The sequence below is a fragment of the Macrosteles quadrilineatus genome, unplaced genomic scaffold (genome assembly GCF_028750875.1).
Source record: "Macrosteles quadrilineatus isolate MER2022 unplaced genomic scaffold, UCM_ALF_1.0 Scaffold_28__1_contigs__length_1566739, whole genome shotgun sequence".
Lineage (NCBI taxonomy): Eukaryota > Metazoa > Arthropoda > Insecta > Hemiptera > Cicadellidae > Macrosteles > Macrosteles quadrilineatus.
The window spans coordinates 360,112-372,469 of NW_026542621.1; the positions used below are offsets into that span (position 1 = coordinate 360,112).

A 12,358-nucleotide genomic window follows, 5' to 3' on the forward strand; every position below is an offset into this window, starting at 1 on the left:
CGCACAGCCAGTTGAAATTTTCATTCAAGGAAATGGTAACAAATTACGGATTTTCCACAAAAATTACTCTTCAGATGGATGAACAAAGTCGTATTGGTGAAAAATCCGTGACATAAATCTAAATTATTTATCTCTTGAGATGTTATTTCTATGTATTTTTCTTCTAAAAAATGAGTAATATCTAACATTTATACAGACTAGTTGAAAGGTTGGGTGACTAAGAAGTGGACACAACACTATACACACACAGACTGTCCGTTCCACGCACAGACCACGGAACTACTGTCGCTTCACAGTGCCTACCGTCTACCGGGCGACGACACAAACAAGGTTAGTTGGTGCAGTACTGTCACTCACTGCCACTCCAAATGTAGGAAATGATGCAGAAACCCGCCATTTAAAGCTTGATTAGCCTTTTTCCAGGATGTGTTACTTTTAATTATTTTTCTTCTTGCGGTGATTTAGTATTTATTGGTATTTAAAAGTTGCCGTCACTGGGGTTTGATTTTCTATGGAGTGTGTGATGAGAAAGGAAGGGGGCTGCGGTGTGATAGGTAAGGTTCGATTCCCGGCATGTACTCAGTAATTTGACGGATACAAACAGTGTATATGAGCAGATTATGATCTAGGACTTAGACCATTGTGCACAAGTATTGTCTAAATTTTGGTTTTGTAATTGTAGTTTTTTAATCTAATTTGTTTAAAACGCGAAACCAAGGTTATAATCAATTGTAATCACATTTTAAAATTTTAAGAAAAATAAAAACTATATTTTTGACAGTTTTACTACCGGTATGTTTTTCCTTATTTCCCAAAATTATTGTTTGTGGCACTTAGATCAATTTGGATTTAATCTTCAATAAGGGAGCAACTATTCTCATGGTAAGACCATTGACTATAAATCCTTAAGGATTTATAGTCAATGGTAAGACCTAGACCCGGGACCGATTTTCTTTCGGTTTGATGTCCCTAGGGGCCAAAAATACCATCTGTTTGAATTCATATGTCCGTGTGTGTGTGTCCGCTTAACACTATAACTTGAGTCAAAACCATCCGATTCTGTTGCAATTTGGTACCAACATGTAAACCTTCGCGTACCAGCATGATATCGGACAATGGGAACGGGTTTTTATGGGTGAAAATGACTGAGGATTTCCCGATGTTGACTCTCAAAAGATAACATTTCGCAATTTATTTCCTAACCATGTTATAGAGCTTTGCAAAATTGTACATTGGAGCATAGTTGTACACCAAATAGTTACGGAGGAAATTCAGAACACTGTTCATCATACATGTTAAATCTTATGGAGAATAAATAAACTGTTGTAGTTTACTTTTTATGGATATACTTAAATTAAATCAGATAATTTTTTAAATGCTATAATCTCAATAAAAACCAACTTTATTAAATTAATTGTAGCAGAAACCCTATTGCATATTGGACTCATTAAACCTATTGCAGTATTATCTAAATAGGGGGTAAATGTGAAATGTTCAAGGACATATTTTGGAAATAAATCAGATCAGACAAATGTAAATTCGCTTAGTCTGCAGGGTTTCTGTGGCTGGGATATTTTTCTGTTTGGGGGGGTTTTCAACAACGTTAGTTTCGTTATGTTTCAGTCTATGGAGCCGAAACCCCAGTGTGTGTTTTCGTGACGACTCTTCACAGTCCCAGGGGTGAACAGGTACCAAGTTGTCGGCTTTTAAAAAAACTTGGGATTCTGATTGAAAATGAACCTTAAGGTTTTAATCAGTTTTTACCCAATCGTAAAGCAGGCCCCCTGTTTTACTCGTAAACAAGTGATCAGTGATCCAGAGACTAAAATGATCATGGTTTAGTTTTATCCCTTACAAAATGACACTAGCGTTGATAAACATAATAACAAATAAATAAAATCAGCTTTTGATAGGAGTAAAAGTCATCTTGATTTGGTTAATGTTTTATTTGATTTGTTTCGTGTTTCCAAGGTAATAAATGGAAAATTCTGAATCCGTCAAGAAAGTAACTTAATAAAGCAAATACTAATCAGACGAAGTGTAGATGTTATATTCGTGTTTTCTTAGCATTTGTTGTATATTTTAATGTGATTCTTTACATTTATTGTGAATTTTTTATTAGAAGACCACAATGAGAGTTATTCGGAAAAATAATCGTTATACTGAAAATTGCTTGATAATTCATTGCTTATTTATTTATTTCATAACTCTGCGGACGATTTGACAAAGTCAAAAATTGTACAGAAACCACTGGATTAAAAACAAAAAAAATTTCTTCATAGCCTGTTACAAGGACTTTAGAGTTAAATGTCAGAAATTATTTTCCATGCCTACTAAATAAGTTTGCACGTGTCTCTCTCTCTACCTCTACTTAGATAGACCACACGATCACCACGTAGCACGATTCACTTTTAGTAAAATCGCTAACAGATGTTGAGAGAGGGGGGTTAGACTGTTATGTTCTAGGATTAGGAATCCTAAGGGGAAAGTCTGAAACGGGAAGGTTAAGGTATGTCAGGTCAAACAGAAACTGAACCGATAGGTTTCTCAGAAGTGGTTATTCGTATACCTTTGTTTAAATCAATCAATTATTTCACTAACCACTTAGGTTGCAATGGGTTTACGATTTTGCATTGTTTTTCTCTGGTAAGAAATTAGGTATCTTCTCTTGGACGGTTATTGTTATTAATGGTATGGTAGAATCTACTAACCATAAGTGTAATTGAAATACCATGTTCACAAATGGCCAATTCAATTTTTCAATGCTAACAAATGGAAAGAAACACATTACAGATTAGCAGAAACGTTGATCTTGTTCCATCGCAAAGCATATCGTTCTCATCCAAGTTTGTGCTTTATCTGGGTTGTAGAGTATAGTTGTTAGCTTTTGCGATTTACGTAAAGGGAAGTAGTTCACTTCATTACCGTACTTATTGCCTTAGTTTCAACACTATAGTCACCAGTCTCCTTCAATTCAAACGAATTCAATGATTGTATCTATGAACAGGCAAACTAGGGAATTAACACATGTTTCAGATGTAAATAGTATCAGAGAACTTCTAACCGTTAGCAGGAGAATAGTAAATAATGTGATAATAGTTTTCCATGATACGATGTTAAACGACTACTTAGCTAAAATGGACAAAGTTTATTGATGTCCTTCTCCTAACACTGCCTGTGTGACACGACAAGATACACCAATATTAACTATTTTTAGATGTGAAACTTAAAATTAAGTTAATAGTGATTCGCAAAGTCACTCTCGATTTGAAAATGTGTTTTCCTGGGAAACGTGATTAATCGTCATTTAGATAAAGATATTATTGGGAGTGATTGTGGCTCGAGGAAACTAACGATTCTCACAGGTGATTGTGCCTACCGCGAACGAGTATTAGTTGTATTTCGTGTTATTTAATCTGAAGGTATGTTGTTTATAAACCGTAGCTGTTTACCATGAACTACCTTGTCAACAACAGAACGCCATTGTCGTTAGTCGTAAGACAAATATGTATGGATAATCGGTTAACTGAGGCTCTCTTGAATTACATAAAAACCTTCCATTTTAGTTGGATAAACAGTAAAATTAGACACATTAACATCTAATTAGCTAAATTTAAATCAGGACAATAAAGCAAGAGGTTGCTTTAGTTATCTTCGGCGCAGGTCCTGTCCGACTGAACTGTGTGTTCATAATCATCATAATGTATTGTAAACATTTGTTAGTAAAACCATCGATGTATAATAACTCTACATCGATTATAGTATAACCCTGCATCGATTATAACTCTACATCGGGAGTTATTATACATCGATGAGTACAACTCCGTGTTTTAACTCTTCACTCTCTTTATGTATTTCATCTGCTCTGGTTCATAGAAATCTATACTTTTTCAGTATTAATGCCGATTTACACTCTTACAATACTAGGCATAAAGATTGTTTACGAGTTCAACAATACAAGTATAGCAGTTTCCAAAAAAAATTGGTTTTATAGTTCTATTAAATGTTACAATTCATTGCCAACAGTATTGAAATCACTGCCACATTCTAATTTTTAAAGACAAAATCAAAGATATACTCATCGATGGAATGTCTTTATAAAGGTGATGATTTTTTTCAATATATGCTGGGAACGTTACTGTTAGTTTTTAGTATTGAAACATAAGATTTGTAAAGTCAAATTTTTCTACATTTTGTACAGATGCTTGTTAAAATCACATATGATTTTACCATATTTATTACTTATGTTATAATATGATATTTGTTTCATAGAGTGTACATAATCTAAAAAGAATTGTAAGTTATGTGTTGTATCCTACTCTTGACGCTTGTCTATGCACTGTTTTGTGTTTTATGACAATAAATAATCTTGAATCTTGGTTCTACTGAATTATTTAGTGCTGCCTGATGACTGATTTGATGATATTTTCCTTGTAAATTAAGTTTAATCTTTATACTTATGGTGTTCAAAATTAAATCACTTTTGATAGAATCAGTAGTAATCCAAATCGAGTTTCTGGTGTTATTTTATTAAATATATTATTCCGGAGGGAAAAGGGAGGTGTTAAACTTGCTGGGCTACAGGAAACAAACATCAAAACACATTGAAATGTGAATCCCTCCATAGTTTTCCTCACACCAAGTACCTAAAAGAGAATGGAAACGGTCTCTTTTAATTTATCTCAGGCTCACACTTTGGCATTTTATTTCCTACTTGATTATTTTCATTGTTTGCCTGTGCAAACGTGACCCATCTCGTAAGGCTGTAGATATGTGTAGTATGTAATAATTGTTTAAACATACGCAGAATACTCAGTTTATTTTATTAGCGTTATTTACAAATCAGTACGGTACGTACTAGTAGCGTTTGTTGACCATAAAATAGAATACCAAATTGGCTAAAATATCTCACTTTTCACGAGGAAAGATAAGTGACGAAACCCCCCTTCAACGATGGGCTGGTGCATAAGCACAGAATAAAGAGCAACCATTTTACATCGTTTCATATATAAAATGAACACTTAAGCAACGACCCCCAAGGCTATAAAAAATAGGGTTCAAAAGTTATTGCAATGTTTGTGATTTTACCACAGTATCATAGGTACCCCCACTACTTACCCATTCATTATGAGGGTTGGCGACAAGCTAATAGGAGAAAGGTATATGTCATCTTATTGATACCGGGTTTTTTTTGTGGGTTCAATATATATATTGTAGAACCACTAATGTCATCGGTTGTTGTTTTTTTACACATGAAAACATTCTTAATTTCCCACCAATATGAACGGACTTGGAAATCACTGATTGTTACCAATGTAGAACAGACGTAACAATTTTGTTCTTTGCTGGGAAGTTTTTAACAAGGAAACTTCAATATGAAATTCTAACGACAAAACTAGATTTGAAAACTGGTAATGACGCAAAGAAGTGGTGATGGCCTCGCGACCCGTCCACCTTGTTGTGTTTGTGGTTCCGGTACTTGCTTCGCAGCGGCCTACGCCACTAGAGATACTAGCAACAAGATACAAGAAATGCTACCTGCAGAACGTGGGTACATAGGGTTGGCGGACTTTTACCCCCTGGGCAAAGCTGACGTCACTATGACGTAGTCACTTGAGCGCTAATTTTACCCCCGCGGATTTGGGAGTCTAATGAAAATAGACAGACCAGACCGTGATAAATTAGATAAGAAATAAAAACCAGAATTTTACCCGTTGTCGATATAACTAGCGTTTAGGCAACTGTAGATGTACGGGCCGGATTTTTACCCCCGGAATTTTACGCCCTGGCCTGATATAGAAATTATTGAGAATTATTAATTTTCTTCTTTCAATTTCAATTTAATAGTAGTAAACATTTTATTATTAAGTAGCCTGTATTAATTAATTTGTAGTCTCAACTAAGTAAACAGACTTTGCTGTTTAATTATCAAAATGTTTAATTATCAAAATTAAATTGAATTAAAATTAAATTTAATTTAATTATATTGTATTCGAGATTGGGATTTGGGGCCAACTAACTGTTGGTTGAAATGAATGTATAATAAACTGAGTATCTCATTTACATGATAATTGGTTAAACTGAATTGGTAAATTGTTTAAGAAATGTTCAACCAATTATCATTTAGGTAGGCGGGGTAGGTGAACAAAGTGGAGTTTAGGCGAGGAAGATCGGCACTTGCAACACATACTAAACGCACCGGTTACAAGTGGTTATGCCGGTTATGCCACAATACGTATGTTTCCTATATGGGCCGACCTGTACCATTTAGTCAACACTTAACCCGCGTCTGGTCCAAGGTCGGCGACACAAACAAATTATCAACCAATCCGTCTGTCATTCGAATCTCTCCTAATCTTCTACCAGTCACGTTGTAAAATAAAATTAGTTTATCCTCAAAACTCACAAAGAAGAGCTCGTTCTCTATGCAAGTTAAATAAATAGATATCTATTTTATTTTATGGTTTGGTAAGGACATACCCTCGCGGCTTAGGATGAATGATATTATCTTAGATCATATCTATAGAAATAGAACTAGCTCGTAGTAGTATAAGTGACCTTTTACTGTACCGGATTACGTAAAAAATGTATACATAATATTTATTGTCAACTACTCGTTTAGCACTACTCGTAATTTGCATAGCTAAATTTTCATCCTCCTAAAGGTTAAGAGGGGGGTTTATGACCAAAAAGTGTTATAATTTCAAAATCAGTGTATACCAGGATCTAGGTCTAAATCTGATATTCTTCGGTCGACCATATTATGCATAAGCGAATCGGCTTATTACCATTACTGTATCATGATTATTTCTTGATAAAAATGGCATCGATTTTACTTTTAGGTGAAGAGTAGGATGATTCAACGATGCAAATTTCGTTCTGTATAAACGTTTGTCGAGCACAAAGAAAGAAAAATGCATGAAGGAACAAATATGTACGCAAGCGAAATTGGATTTTGAATCAAGACATGAAGACATGTGATTAGAAACAGACGAAAATATATTGGATACTCGCCAACTCACCAGGAGGCGTATTTATGGGCAAATGTGAATATTGAATGTATAAGATGATTATGATAACTTTGTTATTGACTAAGATTGGGTTTTATCAAACACCATTTACTTAAGCCCAATGATCAAGGGAACTAAGCTAGGTCCAGTTTCGAACCATCGAAAAGCTACTGACTCTTCTCATGACCAGGCGAGGTTCAGCACACAGTCTACCATTAAATTTAAAAATAACAAGAGGGGATCTTTTGTACCAACTGGTGTGCCAATAAATAATTTCTTAAAACCAGTTCTCCATCTACATAATAATAATTATGTATATTGAAAGTGTACACTGTATTACACGATCCTTGACCGTTGGTTATACGACGGTAATCGATGTAGGTACACTACAAAGTGTTGATGGCACAACCAAGTGACTGCATAACATAACAAGTGTGAGGTACCCATGCTTAATGACTTATCACTGTCAACATAGAACATATATGAATAAATAAAGTAGAGTCTGACAAATTGTAAACAAATTACCCTATGAGGTTGAAACAATAGAAGCCTATCAGTAGTATTATTTAAATGTTAAAAATGGATTTCAGTCAAATGAACTAGTGAAAATAGTTTTTATCGAAGACTTTTTTATAGAAATAATTAAATCAGAACTTATTACTGTTAGAAATATGACGTACTTTGGTGTAGGTCGGAGTTTAAACTTAAGTGTACAAATTTCAACGTATTTATTATTAAATGTACCATATCCTGCTCAAGTCACTTGTCCGATTACAATGTATCAATCGCCCAACACTTGGTTGTCAGCCTACGAGCACAAGGTCTCGATATCTTGGGTTATCAAATCCTGACGCTTCACTCCCCTTGAACTTCCTTGACCTTTTCATCTTTTTATAACAATGACCTTTGGTATTACAGGACTTGCAAAATTCTGGCTGCAAAATCAGTTTGATAACTGGATTCTTTTAATATTATGGACGAAGTGTAATTTTTTGGTAAGACTTGTTTGTATTATGTTCTCGACATTTTGAGTTCACTATTCGGAATACTAATAGTGAATACTAAGTTGATATTGTATCTTTCGTCGACTTACTTGTAAAAAACACGAACTTTTGTAACAGTAAAGAGTACAACAAAATGTTTTATTAAAGATAAAATATTATTTATTTTCTTGTTATACAAAATTAAAAAGCTGAATCCCAGTAAACTTCACTGGTCTGGGTCGGTCCACAGGTTGAGGTTACCCAGAAATACTTTAAATGAGACAATAAGTTTGAATATTTTGATTCCTCCAGAATGTAATGCATAGGGCAGCTGAACAAGCTAACAGAAGCCTACATAATGACACTTTTAACACACATGGTCATTTTAAAAACACTTACGTACAGCTCACGACATTATAAATGAACTATTACCTATAACCTAATGATTATACAAGCAAAATCACATAATGAATTTATCAATGCAGCGATGAGTTACTTTAATTGTGTATTATAAGCTGAATGTGAATACAAGGTGATTGTAGAATGGAGTGAGATGATCTTTGCTACTGTAAGATCAGCTGATCGGTTAGCCAGGACAATGTATTAAGATGATCAGGCTGTGTCCAGTTACAAATCGTAAAGAAATACTTGATGTTCCTCAGGGTCGAACCGGCAACCTTTTAAAAATTAGGTGGTACTATAACCAACCTCAACGCCAAGAAACTCTACATGACAAATTAGGTGGCACTATAACCAACCTCAACGCCAAGAAACTCTACATGACAAATTAGGTGGCACTAAACCAACCTCAACGCCAAGAAACTCTACATGACAAATTAGGTGGCACTATAACCAACCTCAACGCCAAGAAACTCTACATGACAAATTAGGTGGCACTATAACCAACCTCAACGCCAAGAAACTCGACATGACAAATTAGGTGGCACTATAACCAACCTCTACACCAAGAAACTCTACATGACAAATTAGGTGGCACTATAACCAACCTCAACGCCAAGAAACTCGACATGACAAATTAGGTGGCACTATAACCAACCTCTACACCAAGAAACTCTACATGACAAATTAGGTGGCACTATAACCAACCTCAACGCCAAGAAACTCTACATGACAAATTAGGTGGCACTATAACCAACCTCAACGCCAAGAAACTCTACATGACAAATTAGGTGGCACTATAACCAACCTCAACGCCAAGAAACTCTACATGACAAATTAGGTGGCACTATAACCAACCTCAACGCCAAGAAACTCTACATGACAAATTAGGTGGCACTATAACCAACCTCAACGCTAAGAAACTCTACATGACAAATTAGGTGGCACTATAACCAACCTCTACACCAAGAAACTCTACATGACAAATTAGGTGGCACTATAACCAACCTCAACGCCAAGAAACTCTACATGATAAATTTACTTATTTCGTCACAACTCCACTATTCAGTAATTGGTTTGTAAAATATTGTAAACAATAGGTTTCGGTACACTAATTTTAATAGAATGTTGTTTATCCTTTGTTGGCCTTGAAATTCAAGCAGCATTATTAGTACGCATCATAATCAATGGCCGTATGGTATTGCAAAACATCGGTGTATTAGTAAATCTATTTGAACGATCAATTATTGATTGCCATACTTTTATATTTGCCGACCATAGTCAATGATCAACCTTTCATGGCTCTTCCTGCTCTTCTTGTTCAGTCCTCGGAGTATCCTCAGAAAGAAGCTGGACTTCACTTGCTTAACGCAACGCCTAGGATTTAGTTTTGTGAAGCAAAGATCTTATGTTTGTTTATTTTAGATTAAAATCAAATTAACGCAGGAACATTGTGCTAGAGTTATCTAGAATTTTAATTATATTGATTTAAGAATACAATTAATAATACAGTGACTACAAAAATATAGAGAATTAAACGCAACACTTCAACATTAAAGGTCAATTGACGTCATCGCACGGCCACCCATAAACACGATTGTAAATGTTCTTTAATTGAAATAATCATATTAATTAGTGTACATGTTGCTCGAATTCAACTAATTGCAAAGTACGGTATTACAGAATATATTTAAAAACTAATAACAGTAATAATTTCCGATGAGTTTAAAAGAGTCAACTCAAATATTGTGTAACTATTGGAAACCCTCACGATGTCTTCTAAAATCACTTGACTTTTATGGATACATATATTTAATGTCCTTGACGAACCAGTTTTATTTAGCCTTAGAGGGGTTTCCTTGGCAATGATCACAAACCTAAGTCCCGCACGGGCTTAATATTTTCTAAACGACAACAGATAAATCAATAAGATTTTGTACATCAACACCACACCTACAAATCTGTACAAAATCTTGAGGGAGGGAATCCGTTAAGTATATGAATGTTTTCCTATGTTGTTCCTCACTCTTTATATACAAAATATACATCCGTACTAGTTAAAACAAAGAATATTTGAATGTTTAAAACAATACAGTTTGATAAATATATTTGCTATGTAGGGTCAGTATACTAATACTTAACAGTATAAAGTGCCATGGCAAGACGTTTTGCCTACAATAATCATTGTTTTGCAATGATAATACGTATAGTTTAGTAGTATTTTGTATAAAAGGAGAGAATTCTCATTCATTAGCTGCTAAATTACTAAAATTATTTTTTTCGGATTCGTGAGAATTGCAAGGAAAATTGCAGATAACACGGTTTTTAGAGTAAACTTATTAAAATAGAATATCTGCATATATTTCAAAGTTTGATTACGTAAACATATAATTTTTCCTTTGTCATTTATATTTTCTGTAAATATCTACAAATTATTTTTAGAATAAAGTGTTTCAGAGTGTGTAAAATGTGTTTAAAATCAGCGCAGCGCGCATGTTAAACTGTTAAATGAATTGTTTTACATTTCAAACTACGAAGTTCAACGCAACTTTATATCGTAGGCCTATACTATGTTGTTTGATAATTATATTGAAATTCAGTTTGACTTTTAAATAATTATTTTTCCAGTTTTGTTTGTAAATATCGAAAGAAAATTAGAGAATTCCCGTTACTGAATTGGTTACGTAAATTGTATTTTAAATCAGTAAGAATGTTGTTTCTTGATCAATTATTGTAAATATAAGTGATATTACTGTTTCAAGTATAAGGGAAATTTTAAATTATTCTAATAATTGGCCATTTTAGTTGCAGATTTGATGAGGTTACCAGAAGGAGTAAATGTGCATTATAAAGGCAGTTCTATAAACACTAACTCAAACATTTTTGTAACATATTTGATCTGTTTACTTCTTATTTTGGTGAGTACGAACATAGGTTTTGATTTTAAACTTTGAATTGGATAACTCACAATGCAATTAAGATCTTTGGCCTTCTATTTACTACAGGTAATTTATATTCAACGGAATTTCGCGGTTTTTGGGATTCCGAACAGGCGGATTTATAGTTATTTATCAAAATTGTAACACGCATGAAACTATTTTACGGTAATTGGTTAAGTTGTTACAACAATAATTTGACGGTTTTGCGTTTGACCCACAGTTTTTGCCCATTGAGTGCAACAATCCTTATACTGCAATGGACATAGCGTTCGAAAACTGTTATTAATTAACAAGAACATTTTTATAACTGGACGAAAAACATTTAAAAACCGACAAACAAGCCATTCCAACCGTGCTATTTATTCTTAGAATTTACATAAATTCGTCCAGTAAATCTTTCATCAAAACGACATCAAACAACCGATTAAAAACTATTCAACTATTCATTAAACTATTCATACATATTCGGAGGATATTTAAACATTATATCTATGTCAAAGTACTCACCTCTAAAATAACAATAGAAGTAATATCCGAGAACAGTGAGGGCTAGGAGTAGAATGGCAACACTACCGAACAGGGGTGGATTAGGCGCGATCGCGGACACAAGCACTGCAGGAGTGAAGGAGTAAATCATGAGAGCGATCGCTGCCCCGACATGTCTTATCAGTGGCCATGACCTCCGAGATGATAGCTGCAACATAAATACAATACAGTGTAGGTGCATCCCTCTAGCCCGAGAGTCCTGATTTGTTTTCTGGATAAGTTTTTTTTTGCAGCTTAGGGGGCAATGAATTTTAAAAATTACCTTAAAAAGGGGAAAGCTAGAACTACAAAGATTTTTTTATACTACGCCTGATACACAAACATTTTTTTCTAGATATGGTTTCTTTCAACTAGGGAATCTCCCTTTATGTCGTAAAACTTCCTAGAATTTACAATACAATGTTTCAAAGATTGCTGATACGCTGAGGAAGGCTGAGTTACGCTGGCGTAGATTTTCTTTGAATTTGCAATATTTGATGGT

The 12,358-nt window shown here is 34.3% G+C and overlaps 1 protein-coding gene across 1 annotated transcript in view; it reads right to left on the minus strand.

Annotated features, from left to right (window-relative positions):
• The window catches only part of LOC129005621 (acetyl-CoA carboxylase-like), a 118,526-nt gene extending 106,543 nt beyond the window's left edge, over positions 1-11,983 (minus strand). Inside the window, exon 1 of the mRNA XM_054434573.1 lies at positions 11,839-11,983. Coding sequence (XP_054290548.1) covers positions 11,839-11,968 — 130 coding nt within the window. The 5' untranslated portion in view covers positions 11,969-11,983. The remainder of the gene's footprint in view (positions 1-11,838) is intronic.
• Between the last annotated feature and the right edge of the window lie 375 nt (positions 11,984-12,358).